This window comes from Psittacula echo (assembly GCF_963264785.1).
Source record: "Psittacula echo genome assembly, chromosome: 2".
Lineage (NCBI taxonomy): Eukaryota > Metazoa > Chordata > Aves > Psittaciformes > Psittacidae > Psittacula > Psittacula echo.
In genome coordinates, this window is record NC_137737.1 from 26,603,937 (window position 1) to 26,621,466 (window position 17,530).

A 17,530-nucleotide genomic window follows, 5' to 3' on the forward strand; every position below is an offset into this window, starting at 1 on the left:
TTCCAGCCCTCTAAGCATCTAAGCCCTCTAACCCTCCTCTGGACTCATCCAAACAAGTCCATGTCCCTCTTGTGTTGGGAGCCCCAGAGCCAAACACAGTACTACAGGTGAGGTCTCAACATGACATTAAATAGATACATATAGATCAGGGTAAACCACCTTTGCATTTCCTTGGTATTGCTGCTTTGTAAGATGTGCTACGGCATTTGTATCAGGGAGCAAAGCCAGTTTATGCTGGCAGAGGAAGAAGGGTTTGGCCCAGCTCTGAAGTTCACAACTTTTTTGTATGTACATGTAAAGGTTTTAGGTAACTGTCCCAGAATCAGTGATTGCATGGGAAATAGTTTCCCATCCCACCCTAACCTTCCATTCACTTTTCCTATGGCTGTATTTGCAATTTCAAGCTTTTTTATTAAGAAATAACCAGCCAACTGACTGTAAGTGGGAAATTCTTATTGAATTATTACATTTTGTGAAAGAATTGTATTGTGTGCACAGGAGCTCATGAGTGCCTGGAACAATTCTGACAACAGTTTTATTCTTATGTGTGTGTGATGATCCCCTGTAACATAGATTTCTGAATACTATTCTGAAATATTTTAAGAAATCCTAATTTTTTTCTGTATTTTATAGACAAATATGTAGTAACTTTTTCATAGAGAAAACAAGAAAATGTAATTAAGGATTGTTATTTGTCTGTGTGGCCACTTCAGCCTTCAAGGAACTATGTTCCTGTGATGAAAAAATTGTATGAGGTGGCGTGTTTCCTTGAGTATTGCTCCCTGGGTGTAGTTAAATCGTTCAGCTGTGATTGGTTCTCAGGGCTTTGGGTAAGAGGCAGAGAGGACACAAAACTTAAGTTTGTGATGGAAATTTGATGAAAAAGAGGCCAACTGCTCCCTCTGTCCCAAGAGGGCTGCGAGAATGTAAGTGTGAGGTCTGGGACTTTTTTTCCTTTAAGAAAATATTTACTGGTTCTTTTCTACATTACTTACATAGTCTAAACAACATTGAAGCCAAGGACAGCTGGGTTTGGATTATGAACTTTTTAATCTTTTTTAGAGTTGAGCTGTGAAATTGCTGATAAAAATAGCTTTTCCATTTCTTCTTTCTTTTTTTTTCGGTCATTGACAACATGTCTAAACTGAGATAATTTTCTCATGATCTTTAAAATTTCTCATGTTAAAATTGTTCAGCACCCAAGGATACCTGTATCCATTGCATTGTGGACATATACCCTCTTTCCCATTGTGCCAGGCAAGAGATATTACAGTTTGTTTGCTGCTTGTCACTAGCTCCCCAGCCAGATACCATCCCCTCTCTAATCTGCTAGCCCAGCCCAACAGCATGCTGCTCCTTGAAGGCCCATCTGTTTGATTTGTTTGAGGACGCTCTTGGGTGCTTGCTCTGGCAGTGAGCAGTGAAGGGGACACTTGTAATAGGGGCCAGTGACAAGAAGCCGGTTGGCAGCCGCTTACCTTTTCCCCTGGCGCAGCTGTTTGTGGAGCATCCATCTGCTCAGGCTTGTTGGAAAAGCTGGCTGGATCAATGCAAATCGCTTAAACCTGGATCCGTGGTCTTGTTAGTAGCTAGGTGCCACTTCTTTAAATGCTGTGATTAATAGCCAGCATCTGTGGGGATATTTTGCCTATCAGTGGCTACAGCAAATTGATTTTAGAAGAAATCGGAAAATTGAAAGGAGAGTTGGGGAAATGTGTTTCTGCTAATGCAGCCACAGGCTTTAGAAATTTGCAATTGCTCAAACAACCATTTTTTACCATTCAGTAAAGCCTTCTGGCATTGCAATGTTCCCATCTCATGCTGATCTGACTAGTGTTCAGCAAATGGATGTCCTGAATGTTTTGAGTCTCCTGCAGTGACAGTGGGTAGAATGTGGTCATGCACATGTGACAGTGTGCAGGAGGATGAGGCAGCTCTTGAGGTGGAAGGCTAAGAGGTGGGTTACAAGGAAAGAGGCTGCACAAAGCCCCCATCCTGGTTGGATGGAGTAAGTTGCTTTAGGAAACCCTAACCTACACTAGGAAAGCAGGGAAGTCTGATTTTCTTTATTCTCTATGACTTATCAGGTCTTGTTATAATGTATGCAAAAGTGGCATTTCCTTAAGCATCACTTTTTTATCAGGACTAACAGTAGCGGGAATATAACCAATTAGTACTGCATTTTACTGCCTGGGAAGAATAAGGTACACCTTATAGTATTTGTCCACTCAAGGAGTTAACTAGAAAGCTAAACTTGGAATGAGGCTTCTTGAATGGTCATCCTATCTGATCTAAACTGGGCCGTGATGCTTTGCTGCTTCTTGTGATTTAAACTTCCTGTTTCCAATACATTCCCTCTTCCTTATTTTAGTAATTCATCAAAATGAAGAAAACGGCAGTCAAGACATAAGAGGACTAGAAGAGCTCAAGGATACCTCTGATACTCAGGTAATTGTGTAAGATTAATGGTGTCTTGGGAACTTTTTTGGATCTACAAGTTGAAGGATCTGCTTCCAGTAGCTCTGGAAAATGGATTTTCCTCAATGTTCTGGCTGTAGGAAGGAGAATGTCTGCTGAATCTTGTCTTGTGTGAATATTTAGAATAAGATTGATGATTATTCTGGAATTAAACCCATGATGTTGCAATTGGACAGCATTTTTCAGCTATCTTTCTGCTCTTTTTAGATAATACATATAGCGAGTACCAGATGTGAAAATAAAATGAGATGTATTTTAGAAAGCAAGAGCATGTGCCATTTTGATTGAATTTTAATCACTGTAAGTAGACATGCAGTGAAATGAAGATACTTATTAGTCACTGAAGTGTAAGCAACAACCTTTTTCTTTCCTTCCCTAACTGGCCTCATTTACAACCAAATCATACTTCTAGATATTGCTCAGAAGAAACTTAACTGCCTCTAAGAGTGTTTTATTGTGGAATTGGTTACCCTTTTTAATTCTGTGAATCTTTTTTGATTACTCTCCAGTTCATTTAATCATTCTGTTCATGCATTCAAACTGTGCAAGCGTAACTATACTGCTCATTGTAATGGTGCTGATTATTGCTTTTAATTTAAAATTGATTTTCCTAGTCTTGGCTATTTTTTTTTTCTCTCTGTTCCTCTTGCAAATCTTGCATTTCCCACCAGTTGCCACCCTTTCTCCTTCCTGAATATGCAACTTGCAGTTCCTGTCTCTGATTTATCTCCTAACACCTTGCTTGCTAAAAAGCTGTGTGCAAGAAAGACAGGATTTGTAGCAGTGTCTGTGAGCAAACCCAGCTGAAGGTGTACAAGCCATGTAGCTATGTGAGCAGCACCTATATCTTTCTAAAGGTAGGGGCTGTCTCAACCACAGTGAGCCCAGGAGGAGCTGTAGCAGACCTGGAACATGGCAGACACCTGGAGAGTGCAGGCAGAAGCTGGGGACCATTCAGGTATGCCTACTGCATCAGTGTGTATCTGGCCTTTTCTATCTAATGCTCAAGCAACATGTTTGGGAATGGCCTGCTCTTTTCTTAACTGCACAAAGTTTCAAATCTATTAAAAAAAAAAAAAAGTAGTAGGAGCCCTAGTATGTGAAAATTTTGTTACCTGACTGATTCCTAATTCACCTGAGCATGGAGTTGAGAAGCAGGCTTCTAGAGCTATAGAAAAGACCCAGGGGGAAATACAGACCTCTGTTTCCTTTTTCAGGTTTTATATTACTCAGTTCTACTTGATTATTGTTGTGATTATTATTTTTTGAAAATGTTTGTTCATGTTTATATCAGAGATGTAAAAAGAAAGGCTATGACGTGTGTGCTCAAAGCTCCTAAGTAGCCAGCTAATAAGATTACATGGGCAGATTATAAAACCCATGAGAATTTATTATTGGGATATTGATTTGCTCAGCTTTTATTTGCCTGGAAACCATCTTCTAAAATTTGAAAGAATCTGAAACACATTTAAAATTAAACATTCATTAAGTAAGCGGTTAAAAAACCTGACCATGTGCCCAACCAGGAGGAGAGTGAGAGTGTTATCCAAGCAGCTGTTGCTCCAATTTGTTTGTCAGTGCCATGAAAATGACATCCTGTGATCACCCAGTACAGTTTGGTTTATGGGTGTGAATGATTTTTTCAATCTAGTGAGGCTGGGCATGTGACTGGAGCAAAGCAACTGATCTTTCGAGGCAGTGACATATGTTTTTAAGTTGTCAGGTTGGTCAAAGGTGAAGCCTGTAATAATTACGTCGTTTTCACCAGACACAGGAAACAGAGGTGCAGTGTTAAAAAGCCAAGCCACCGCAAACCCCTTGTGTTAGCAGAGCTGAAGGGTGTGGTGCCTGCTCTGAACGCCGCTTTGCACGACAAGAGGCTTCACTTACATGGGAATTAGTTGACAAAACTGTTACAAGTGTGGAAAGAATTCAGTACCGGGGTTTTTAAAAGGAAGCATGCTGTAAACAATGTAAATAATGTAAATAAAAAATCCCATCCTATCTGCCTACGGATGTCTTAATTCACCTCCGTGTCACTGCTAGCATATTCATTTATGGCCTTTGCAGGGGGAGTATTTTCCAATGGATGTGCTGAAACAGAAAATGTGTTGTCAGCATCTCTGCTTTTTCAACCTTAGTAGTGACTAATTTACTCCTTCTCATTAAACATTTTATTTCATTTCAATATTGCATAAACACATTTAATTATAGTAATTTGGGGCCAGGATTAAAAGTGATTAATATTTTTCTTCTTAATTATGAAAAAGCATTTGTGTTTCAAGTGCATTATTTACTGCCAGAGACAAGCATGTACAATTAATTTGGTAATACCTTAGCCCTCCCAGAAATGTTTTAGTTGACCTTTTGTCCTCTGAACACGCAATAAAATAAATACATTTTTTTATGTTCTTTACAATTCTTTAAATTAAAAAATAGTTGGGGGAGGAGGGCACATGTTAAAATATAAGATTTCTTTCTTATTTGAAATGGGACAATATGATTCTTTAATGTAATTGCCAGTTTGAATACAGACCATACTTGTGGCAAGGCTAATGGGTTTGTATCTAGAGTAACTTCTTCCCTGGGGTGCTCATCCATGCAGAAAGCAATAATATCCTCTGTCAGTACACAGGCAAAGGGCAAGGAGTGAAAAAGAGTGAGGCCCATGTGTTCAAAAAATTGTCTTTCTCTGGGATGTTTCTTCTATTTGAGCAAACTGAAGCCAGCTGTTATCCCAGAACTGAAGTCCCCTTCCTCATCTTAGCATAAGTGGTTTTAACCACTGGGCTTTGCTTCATACACTGAAGATCAATAAGTATTTGTTCAGCAGAGTGAACACTGCATTGTTGATGTCCATGTGACATTTGAAGTACAGGAACTCATAGCCATCTATGTCACTCATGGTCTGACTTGTCTGGGCACAACAAGAAGGGTGAAAAGTGCCTCTGCAGTACTAAGGTCCCATAACCAAAGAGACTATAAATCTTTATAGTCCCAAAATCCTAATAAGCTGTAACACTTTGAGTTGTCCTTAGCCTACAAGCCTGGGGCTTGTTATACTCTGTGCTAGAAGCATCCCAAAGCCATGAAATAAGCAAGTTTGGCTGTATCCCCAGCTATGAAGTGTGGACATCAGACCTCAGCAAAGTCTGTGAGGATTACCTACATTCTGTGTATAAATTACTGGAGAAAAAGGAGAATGCTATGAAACAACTCATCTGATAATTTTTAAATATCTACTGTAGAGTAAAATATTTTTCTGTTTACAAGTTTGGACAACTAGTTCAGTATATTCTTCCACATTTGATAAAATCAGTCTCACTCCTGATCTGCAGGTCATAATGGTGTGTCAGAACTGCTTTATAAATCTGTCTTTTATAGGTGTGTGCTTAGGGATATGGTTAGTACTAGACTTGGCAGTGCTAAGTTAATGGTGGGACTCAAGGATCTTAAAGGTCTTTTCCAACCTAAACAATTCCGTGGTTCGATAATTTAAAGATAAGGAGCTAATCTCATGGAAGATGTAAGGACTTTTGGGTTAGGCACTGAAATTCCTTATTTTCTATGTGGATTTCTGATCTTCAGACCAGTGTGTAGGTTACTTATGTGGGAAAGTTGAGTTCCCCAGGAGTCTGGGCACTAAGCATAGGACATGCAAACCACAGACTGCATCTTAAATTCTTCTGCAGAACACAAGTGCCTGATGTAAGTTTGTGAGGAGATGCCTTCATCTAGACTGGATCAATGTAGGCATGTAAAAATGTCTTTCAAGTAATTTGGTAAGGATGACTCTTTGGACTCAGTCATGGAACCTGTTTTTTTTCCATCAGTGTTAAAGTGCTTATTTCGAAAGCAGATTCGTTCTCCTCCTCAGCTGAAGAAACCTTAACCCACGTTTCCTTTGTCTTGGTAGAGAAACCAGCACACAGTAGGATGGTTCAGGTGAGCAGTCTTACACCTTCAGCTGTCATGAGCAGGAGTTTCTCAAGGCCAAAGGATTTGAGCCTGCATAGCACTATTGGTTAGCAGTAAGGTATCTCTGGCTTTTGGTCCTGACTCACTAGATGTTTTGTGAATTTTGGAGTAGATACTAATTCAGGTAAACTCAGGATGAATAATAGAAAGAAAAGGGTGGAGGAAGTAGGGAAAAAGGTTTATTTGCAGATTGTCTTTAAAGTAATTTAGCAATACCCTGGCCATGCCACATTGCCAGGCTCTCCCAAGGCATACGCTGTCCCATCTGGTCTAATAAAAGCTGTTTGGCTTCATTGAGCCAGGTCTTGGTTACACAGAGGCTATATAAATGACCAGATCATGGAGGGTGGTGTTAGCCACTGATGTTGCAGGGAACAATTTAGCCCTCATCAACTAACTTTGTGATGTGTCTGGTGTGCCTGTGTGCAAGTGTGAATCCATCTTTATGTATATACATGGTTTCTTTATAAAACAACCAGTGCTGAATGTTTTGATGAAACACTGTCAGCATAGTTTGGGTAACTTGGCAGAATATTAGCAAAAAACCATAGTTCTAATATAGATTTTAAAGCAAATCTAATTTTGTTCCCGAAACAAAATCAGAAGATACTGCTATGTTATTTACAGAATAAATAAACATGGTGTAACTCTCTTCTAACTCTTGAGGCTTGCATACGTGAAAAATGTTTGGAGCGGGAGCTGATGGAGTTATTTTTAGGAGTGACCTGTTTTGCGCTTCATTCTTTTTCCAGGGCTGCTCCTGGCTAACTTTCCCATGAGTTTTTAACCTCTTGCTCTTTTTCTCTTATGTAACAGGAAACAGGCTGACAAGAATAAGTAAAACACAGGGTATCTAATAGTCACACTCAGAGGAACGGTTGATTTAGTTAGCCCTGCCTTCGTTCCTCCAAAGTAGATACATTTAGAGATTCAGATTTGCCTCAGCTCATCTCCAGTTGTTTCCCAGGAAGCAGTGATTTGTTTGTGTTCAGCAAGCGGCACCAAACTACCGCAAATATGAGAAAACAGATGCATTTCTTTTAAGGTTGAAATCTGTGGCAGTGTCATGTCTTGGGACTGTGGATTTAAGTATCTCTTTGCTCTTTCTCCCACCCTTAAGGCAGGGGTTTTGTGCAAGCTCCAGGGAAGAGATGACATCGGACGGATTGAGCTGGTCCAGAAGCTGGCAAGAGAAAACTGCCAGTTTTTGCAGGCGGATAGAAAACCACTGAAGAAGGCAGAGCAAGTAAGACATTTCTTGTTTGGGTTTTTGGTTTGTTTCTGGTAGGAAAGGGAGATTCAGGTTACAGAACTGAAATAGCAAATCTGATGGTCAGAATCCAGGGCACACATTAGTCGTGAAGATGTAGCTGCTGTTCTCTGGCATTTGCATTTCTCTGAAGTGCATTCAGTTCAATAATTGTCAAAACACTTAAATTATTATCTTGTCACTAACTGTCAGTTACTGTTATTAATGTCATGTACACATAGGAAATAGTGGATGATTTCAGGATGCTTTCTACCAAATTGTTTTTAGTGATTATGAAATACTTGGGGTTTGGGAAGTATTTAAATAATGTATAAGGTGTATGAGTGCTTCAAGTACTTTAAATTGTCTTAAAATTACTTTGCTGCTGGTATATTTGGATGCAAATATTGGCTGGCACTTTTCAGTGGGAATTAAAAAGAATGGTGTGGGTAGGCAGTTCAGCAGTTTCTTTTAAAAAATTGTGTTTTCAACCAAAAGTTACATTGAAGAAGGCAGCATTCTGTTTAATGCGTCTGAAAGCACTCATTCAGATGTTAATAACTGGATTGAGCATGCAGTAAAACTTCACAGCTTCACTTATAGCACAATGTATTGTGATTTTGTTCTCCTAGTAAAGATTTCTATTCTGATTGCATATTCATCTAAAGATGCCCAGGATAATAACTGCAAGAAACAACAAAAGTCCCACGTAGTCCGCATATGCCTTGTTATTATGCATATGTAATTTATTCCATTTGCTGCTCACTGGACAGTAGAAAAAAAGCATGTATTTTAGAAAAGATTTTTCAGCTCATCTGCAGGCTTATTCCTACTGAAATAAGGTTGTGCAAAGGAAAAGAGAAAGATGAAATCTTATTTCAGAACTTCATGCTGTTCTGTTTGGTAGCATTTAAGGTCTAGTCTGGTGTAATTAAATATGTAATTATATCAGTAGGTGTGCAGGAGGGAGGAAGGTAATTAGCCAGGCTCAGATCCCTGAGATTGAATTGTTCCTAAGCTGACCCACTAGCCGTGGACATCTGGCAGAATTTCCATGTGTCTTTAAACTGTATCTGCAAAGTGCAATTAAAAGTTTAGGTGCTTAAGTAAAGATTTTAAGCCAGGGAAGGTTTCTATTGTGTTTCAGAGTTTGGAAGTAAGATTACAGATGCTGTGGGCATAAGGGAGAGGGGAATGTTGAGACTGATACTCCAAAAACTCAGTGGATACTTTTGCTGCTTACTTCAGTTATTGCAAAGGGTGCTGTGGTGTCAGCTGCAGCTCTGTAGCTGCACAGATTACAGTATAGTTCCAAAAATGGACATGAAAGAAGTATGCAGCTTTTCTTCTTTGAAAAGTATGGTACTTAGCAATTGCTGCTATTTGGGAGATAAGTGACTTCAGTTTAGTGGGAGCTAGAGCAAGCTGCTCATATCCTTACTGAGCAGTATTAACACAGCAGTTACTGCTCTTGGGCAAGGATGTGCCTTTACACTTAGGAGGTGACAGAAAAATGTTGCCTGAGACTGCAGAAGACCAGGTCATTCCTCATATGCCCTTTATTTCTGGGGAGGGAATATGTTACAGCTCGATCTGGCAATTACAAATTATGGTTGCTTCTCTCCTCTTCCTCCCCCATTCTATAAGGTGAGGCTGACGTGGAATTTCCTGATGGTCCAGGCAGCCCTTGCCCACATGTAAGGCAGACTTGCAGTCCTCAGGGTGTATTTGCTAAGCCCACAGTCAGTCTAGTGATTTCATTAGGAATAGTCACCCAGAAGGCATTACTAAACATGGGAAAGGTCTGTCATAGGGTTCTGAGTTTAGCTGACTCTGGTAATTTACTTTCACTGGAAAAAAAATAGGCTTTACTGTGGTGGGGGCGGGTCGTATACATTCAGGAAGCTGTGAGCTTCTATCCCTTCCTCTCCTCCCTTCCTGCCTTGTGGTCTAAGAGCTGCCCTGGTGCATGTGCAGGTGGCAGGATTTGGCTGGCTGGGCAGAGTTCACTGCTCCAGGGAGCTGTTCCATCTCTTCTTCAAGGAGAAAAGCAGCAGGCTGGGTTGTAGTAAGTACCACTCAAATGGAGGCTTTCAGACCTTCCCATCTCATCCTGCTGCTATGAAAGTGATGGCAGATTCATTGGCATCGGCTTACTGCCCAGTCCTTTGTGCCTGCTGTAAATGTTAGAGGAACAGCATCTTCAGGCTGTGGTGTCCTTACAGAATTATGTGTAGCATGCCCATCTTTCTTCTTAAAAAAAAAAAAAAAAAATCATAATTAAAAGCATATCTCACTCTTATATTAGTTTCTTAGAGAATAATGAGCACTTGATCTAGGCAGTAAAATGGAGCGGCTCTGTGTGTTCTCCACAGGACCTTCATTTCTCAGCAAGTATCCCTGCCCTAAAGCTTTCACCAGCTTTCCCTCCTGGGGCTCAAACTGTGCTTTCACGGTGGATCTGCCTTCCTCAAAGGGAATGGCGTTTGGTCTGTAAATGAGATGCCTGAACATCCTGCCAGGCTCCTTTCCCTGCACTTGGACAGCTGGCGAGCTGGGCTGGCCTCTTGACAGCCCATCTCAAAGCAGAAATGCTGCTGGTTTGTAGTGTGTGTGTCAGTCAGCCCAGGGCGGTGTTGCTGTTTGGGGCTGGGGACATCGTAACCCACTTGGAAGTGAAGCTGCTCTTTCCAAAATGGCCAAGGGGGAATTTTTGCTGAAAGCAGAGCTCTAGTTCGTTCTCCTTTAGGAATACACAACTTCCCTCCCCAACTTGAACACAGGATTATAATTGTGCATATGTGTAATTCCTCCCTGCATGTACTGTATCCCATGCACATAATAGGAATTGGAGTTGGGGCTCCCCTGATGCTATCCACTGTGTTTCTAAAGCAGCTCTCTTCAGATTAGTATAACCTCACGTTTTCCAACATTAGCAGCAAACACAAGCATAGTATGATTGGGCTTTGCTGATTCTTGTAATTTCCTTTGAAGTAAGAAGAAGCTCTGAGGCTAATTGAAGAATTTGGTACCCACTGAACCCAATAACTTTTTTCTTGTACAGTGAATGAGGTGTGGAGTATGACAGAGATCTAGGCTGTGAGGAAGACTGGTGAGCCCTCCTATCATTCAAATAAAAAATCACCATCTTTGTCTGAGTTTGAGGACAGAACGTAGTGACTACCATAGGAAAGGTAGATGACATGGATGCACAAGTCTGGTCTTCCAGAGGTTTTTGGGCAGATAATGTACCTAAAGATGTTCTTCAATGTGTGGTGTTGGAGGTCTGTGGCCCACAATGGGCAGGTGAAGCATGGATTGGTTTGGGTTGCTGGTTTGGAAGGAGATGAAATGTAATTATTATTTCTCAGAAAAAAAAACAGATGATGTAGAAGAGGGAAAATACATGACAGCTGGGTGGTTCACTGAAGGAAAGCTCTGTTTGGAACTGTGGTGGGAGAGAGAAGGTATTGCTTCAGTTTGGATGTGTTCTGGAGGGTGTAAAATTAGGGTATGTATATATGATGATTTTGTACATGGCTACATTTTTACTTGGTACTTTTAGTACCCAAGTCAGAAAGTCCATACTGCTTTTGTTTCAGGTTTCTAGTATGTTATCATTCTTTTCAGATTTATGGTCTGGATTAAAAAAGTGTTCCCAAAAGTCCTGTAATTTATAAAGTTTTGTGCTCTGATTCTATGTGAGCTGCTTATTTGTTTTGGTACTGCAAGCTTGCTGTGACTGGGTTAGACTGGTATATAGGAATTGGTGTTCTGTGGCACTCTGCCAATTTCCTCTTTCATGAATATAGTGTTTGCAGAATGCTCTAACTCTAATGTTGCTCACAGACTTATAGAGGAAAACAAAAACTAAATTAGAGTGATTCTTTTTTCCCCAATCCCACTTGCTAATGTGTTAGAATGAGGTTCTTAATTAAGGCACTGAACCTACCATATGTGTTAGGTTTCCTAAAACTTCAGTTTTGCTAATGGGTAGAAAGTAAATAGTAATAAATAAGCTTCTAAATAGGCAGATAAGTTTCTTCTCTGTACTGTTGCATTCCTACAATTATATTCAATGTATTGATAAATAAATAAAATGAAATGGTTGTCTAAAGTCCACAGAAATTATTTTAATATCAAATGTGGGCTAGAGTAAAAATAACTGTGCAAGCTTGCAGTTCTAATTTTATCATTACGTGCAAATCACACTTATAAGCATAGGGAAATGTAAAACTGGATATTTGTATTTTTATGTTATTTAAATGTTTCATTCCCTTAAACCAATTGCTTTGACAGAAAATAGATGAAAAATCTGTATTGAAATATTCTGTTATGAAATGAGCCTGCTGTTTTGAAAAGTTTGCTTACTGTTAGCATTAAGTAAAATGTAGAAAGCAACTTCTGTCTGTAGTCATTTGAAGTAATTTGTCATAGCTGTTTTGCTGAGGCATGCATTTGAGATGCATTTGAAGCACATTTGCACTCAATTGCATTTTTTTAATTCTTTTTAAGCAACTACAGCTTAATTAAATTAAGCCTTTGTAACAGATGTGATAGTTTGTACAGTGTTTCCAGATATTATTTCAATGAAGCATTGCACTCATTAATTAAATCACATCTGTTTATAGTTTTATTGTCTTAGCAAACTTGTAAAAGTGCCTTTCAACTCAGCAACAGAGGGAAAATATTCTTCAGATTATATGTAGTACCATTTCCATAGTCAAATCAACTGAATAAATTTCTACAAATTTACACTAATGTTCAAATAAAATTTAAGATTCTCTAATGTGTTCATTAGAAAGCAAAAGAATATGAATTTCTTTATTCAACTATACAAATAATACTCTATGCTGGGGGTCTTCTGGTACTTCTGTGCATCAATGGGGAGGGAAATGTTTCCTAAAGCCACCTTGTAATACCTTTACAGATTAATATATGTATTAGAGTTATGAACTGTTTAAAAGTGAGTACATATAGCTTGAATGTACTGATTCTGTGACTTAGCTAGTTAAAAATGAAAGAGATACAGGGGTGGCAGGTATGTTTTCAGAAGGACAACAGACACTGAAGAATAGTTCTGCTAATTTACTTTTTTAATCAGTGTTCTCATGAAGAAGACGGATGATTTGCTCATTGAAGCAGGTTAGCGGTGGGGCTGAAGTTGTTAAAAGGCTTACAAAAGAAGATTAACAGTTTAGATTACTCACAACAGAGGAACTTCTTGAGGAAATTCCTGCCATGACACATCAAGGTTATTTTAGGGTGCACCTACTTGTCCAGCTGGACACCTGCAAGGAGACAAGAACTAACGTCAGGACATGTCCAGAGCTGCAGTTTTTGTTAGCTTGACAAAACTGTGGCCTTGCACTGATGTACTATTGAATTCATGATCAGTAATTAGGGCTCCGGTAAAATGCTGACATCAAATGTCTGAAATCTGTGCTTTTCTTTTTAAGAAAATCTTCACTGCTTTTGCTGTATCTGCTCTGCCTGGGACAGATCTATTGGGTAGCTTGACATCAGATTCACTGCTTTTGGCTTTTGGAGCCTATATTGCATCTCTTGCAGAAACAACATGAACCTAGCAACTATAATCAAGTGAACCTAATGACTATAGCACACTAAAATTTTTTGCAGATACTTTTGTGGCTGTGAGGTGGAATAGATGTCTGAAGTCAGTGAAACAGAATGGATTTAGCACAACAGCGCAGGAGTTTGCTGTTTCCCTTCATACCTCTTAGATCCACCAACATTAGCAGAGAGCTCTACCAGGATGAGAACAGTTTGCAATTTTTGACTTTGTCTTCAACTACAAGCGAAGAAAAAATTGAGTCTATCAATGAGGTTGTCGGTTTATAGCTTCATGTTGAGTAAGAGCAAGTAATTAAGAGGTAGGTACATGGTTGCAGTAGAGGTAACCTGAAGTTCAAGTCTTTGGACCGAATCAGGAGGAACAGAACTTGAATCTAGTTCTGTCATGTTCTGAAGAGAGTGTCCTATTCCAGACGGTTGATCTTTCATCTGCTGGAATGAATGCATAGCCCCAGGTGATCACCTGTTCTTCATAAGACAACTTCTTTATCTTCTAAGAAAAAAAGTCTTCTTCAGGTCCTAGGATATTTTTTATTTTTTTTTTCCTTCAGCGCAGAACAGGCACAGGCATCTTTTTGAAGTGGAAAACATTTGCCAGAGATAAGGACTGGGATCATCTGGCTGCTAGGAAAAGCTTTGTTCCAGTCTCTTGTAACGAGTTTGTTAAAATAATAAGAAAAGTATGTTTATTTACTATGTACTTTTAAGAGGACTTACTATTCCTTTTGTTGAGTCTATTTAATGTGGCCAAAATTTTCAAGGTGTACGCCCTCTTGCCAGGAGTGCAAAATAGCAGTGAAATTACATGATCCATCTTTCTGTAAAAATAAAGCACTTGAGAGGAGTCATGCCTGTTCTCCCATGATTTGCTGTGAGCATAGTATAGGAACATGTCAAGCTGGAAGCTCACTAGTTTCCTTTGAGTTATGTTACACATTCCCATAATACTTTCTTTCCTCCAGATGTTCTGCCTACAGTTTGAAAGAAAAGAAAACCTAATTTGCCCCTCTTTGCTTTATTCTGTAACACTAAACTGCTTTGTATAGAAGGAAATTCCTCATACACAATTTGCATGCTGGGCTTTCTTTAGTGTGAAACAGTGACTCATTCTTGTATGGGACAATACCTTAGCTACTGGGCTAAAAGGGGTAAAAAGGGCACATGGTATTTAGCAGGCTCAAAACTGGGAGCCAGAATACTGAATTTTTATTTTTGACTCCATCAGTTATTTAATAAGTAACCTCCAAAATATGTCACTTCCCTGCATCTTTGTCTACCCAGGTATAAAATGGGGTCTTAAATATGTAGGACCTTGAAGGGTGCTATAAAACTGCAGTGGTTAATGAATGTTGATAAATTGCTTGGGGATCCCAGAAAGCTGGAAGTGGGCTGGACTTTGAACTGCTGGGGGCAAAGGGGTTATTTTATAAAAGCTAGAGCATAGCTGAGGCCAGGCAGTCACTGCACAGCCTCTGGGTCCTTGGGAATCACTTCCGTGGCTGTGCCATTGGCAGCATCTCTGCCCCAACTGCTTATCCCCAGCCCTGGGCTGCTCTGAGAAGAGACACAGGGAATAATTCAGCTGAAAAATAAAATAAATACACATTTATTGTGGGGTTGTTTTCCAATTGGATCAGTTTCTTTTCTAGTATGGGGATACGGATATGGGGTGAGAATGAGACATGGTATCAGAGACTGTTGTTGGTAAAAGCTACTCTGCTGCTCATGGTGAAACACAGCCTTCCTCCTTCATTTGCCAGAACCTTGTGACTTAACCAAATCCAGAAACTGAACTGGGTCAAATTAAATGTCCTTGCAAGTTTTTGGTTGTCATGATTTTAATCTGGACCCTGTACTTCACCATGTGGCTTCATGAGGCTTACATGCACAAAGAAGGGGGTGAATGATGAGTGGGGATCAACATCATCCAGGAGCAGAGAGAGGACAGTAGTGATGTTTTCGTAGGCAGTGGAACTACGCAGTTCTTGGTAGCACCAACACTGGAAACATGGTTCCTTGATTCTGTCTTCTGCTCCATTTATCAGTTTGAAAAAGCAGAGAAACTCTCTAAACGCTGTCATCTGCAGGTTGTCACTGTCCTCTGCTTCTGTATTTCTCTCCACATTCTGAACAACTTACCTGCTTATGTTTCTAGACTGTCCAGAGGCTTACATAGAATTGATCTATCATTTTCTTCCTTTAGAGAAGTAGAAATTTTAATGGTTTACATTTACTGTCTGCCCCTCTCTTTGTGTGATCAATACATTGGATGACATTCTGAATGTTCTTTTCTCCATTTTTCTGATTTATGACATCAATAAACTCCTAGTTATGCTGATAAAACAGTGAATGTATCCTGCTATCTGCTTCCACAGAGTTACTTCTACACTTGTCCTGGGAACTCTGAATAAGTTCCTGGATCTCTCTGTCAAGTTAGGGAACTTATTATCTAAATTCAGTAAGACTAAAAAGAAAAGTTGATAATGCTTTGAATATGTACCATGCAAACTTAAGTCAGAATTTCCAAGCAATTTCTGAAATTCAAGAGAAGTAATTTTGTTCTTCACCTTTCAGTGGTGCAGATCTTGTAAGTAATTCATTGTTTTACTAGACTTTTCTCTTGGAATTGAAACCAATCAAGGATATCTGGCTTTGGTTTATAGCATGGACCTGGCTAAGAAGAAACAGTCGAGATAACTGGAAAACCTTGTTGATGAGCCAGAATCTGATGGGTGTCCACCACATCATCCTCTTTGAAAGCTGTCTAAGATTTGGTAGCCTGTCCAGAGATCAGTCATGTAAAAAGGATTCAGTGCTTCAAGTGTCCTTTTTTTTTAAGTTTAGGAAGAATCTTCAGTTTCATTGAAGTGGAGATTTGGGCCGGTAATGCAGCAGATACATGGCTAGTGTCATTAAACAGGTGAAAACGTTTCTGCAAGTCAAGGTTTACTCCTGTTTGAAGTAGAAACTGCACAAGAGCAAATTGTGTAGTACAATCTGTACTCTATGCTAGGGTCAGTGTGGTTCCAGTGGCAGGATGCTCTGGAGACAGTGATTTCAGTGCTGCAGGCTGGCAGCACAGTCCTCCCCAACTGCCAGGGCACTTAGCTTTCTGCAGAGGTCTGACAGTCTGGGTCAGGATTTCACTGACGTAAATGCTACCAGCATTTGTTGGCACTTCTTGCTGCAGGCAGGCTCTGGAGACCACCTGGAGCATGTTGATGTGGAGTCTCAGACTTTTCCATGCACTCAGCTGCCTCCCCTGTGTCAGAGTCAGGCTATATGTACTGGAGGCTTTCTAGAAAAAGGGGAGCTGTAAAGGGGAGCAGGAGCTACCTCCTGCTGAAGCCTCCTCCACAGCAAGAAAGTAAGGACAACTTGACCTTCTATATTTCTGTAGGCTTACGTTTCCCCAGGATTCATTTATTTTAATCATGAGACATCCCTAAAAACTCCAAAGCTTGTCTGTTTGCTATGGCCATTTTGTCACTCACTCTACCTGCATTTTAAAGCTTAATTCAGTGCTTGCTGATGTTAATAGGTATATTTTGGTGAAAGCAGGGTATAGCCCTTAGGGTCTAATGCTTTCATTGCACTGTAGACTTGCAAGGCGGTGGCATTTTGCACGATGTGCTTGACACATGGTCACCTGTGGAGAATCCTGATTTGGTAGCAGTTAATACACCACTTGCATTCATTTTTCTTGGTTGTATGTGGCAGCTCAAAGAGCAAAGGAATGAAAACCCAGTGGTATTTTTGCTGTCTTCCTCTAAATCAAGGCAGGTATTCTCCTCTCCTGCCTTGATTAGTGTTCCTACTGCTGTGTGCAGCACCTCCTGTATTCTAATTCACAGCACCTGAAAATGAGAGCTCAAGTGCATATGCACTCTAGCTATTAACTAACCAGTGCAAAGTTTTAATTAGATGTTTCATGTGGATGTTCATGTGGAAAATGTTTCATGTGGATGTTCATGTGGAAACATGAAACAGGGTTGGAAATTAGCAGTGACTTTGTGGCCTTCCTCGAATACATTTTCTGATACCATGTGGCAGGCAGTTCCCAGCTTTTTTTGTCACTGGCTGGAACGTGCACATCCGAGGGAAGGCTCTGACATGTGGGAGCAGCAACAGTTGGTTGCAGGAAAAAGTACTTTAGCCTCATTTGGTGACTTGTAAATTAATAGAATGACCTAACTCAGGAAGAGCATGAATAGCAGCTGGTATTTTCTA

General features: G+C 40.0%; 1 protein-coding gene across 1 annotated transcript in view; it reads left to right on the forward strand.

The window, feature by feature from the left end:
* The window catches only part of RAPGEF5 (Rap guanine nucleotide exchange factor 5), a gene marked incomplete at both ends in the record, with an annotated part of 162,974 nt that overhangs the window by 66,726 nt on the left and 78,718 nt on the right, over window positions 1-17,530 (forward strand). Inside the window, 2 exons of the mRNA XM_080611916.1 lie at window positions 2,372-2,448; window positions 7,577-7,702. Of these exons, the coding sequence (XP_080468042.1) occupies window positions 2,372-2,448; window positions 7,577-7,702 (203 nt within the window). The remainder of the gene's footprint in view (window positions 1-2,371; window positions 2,449-7,576; window positions 7,703-17,530) is intronic.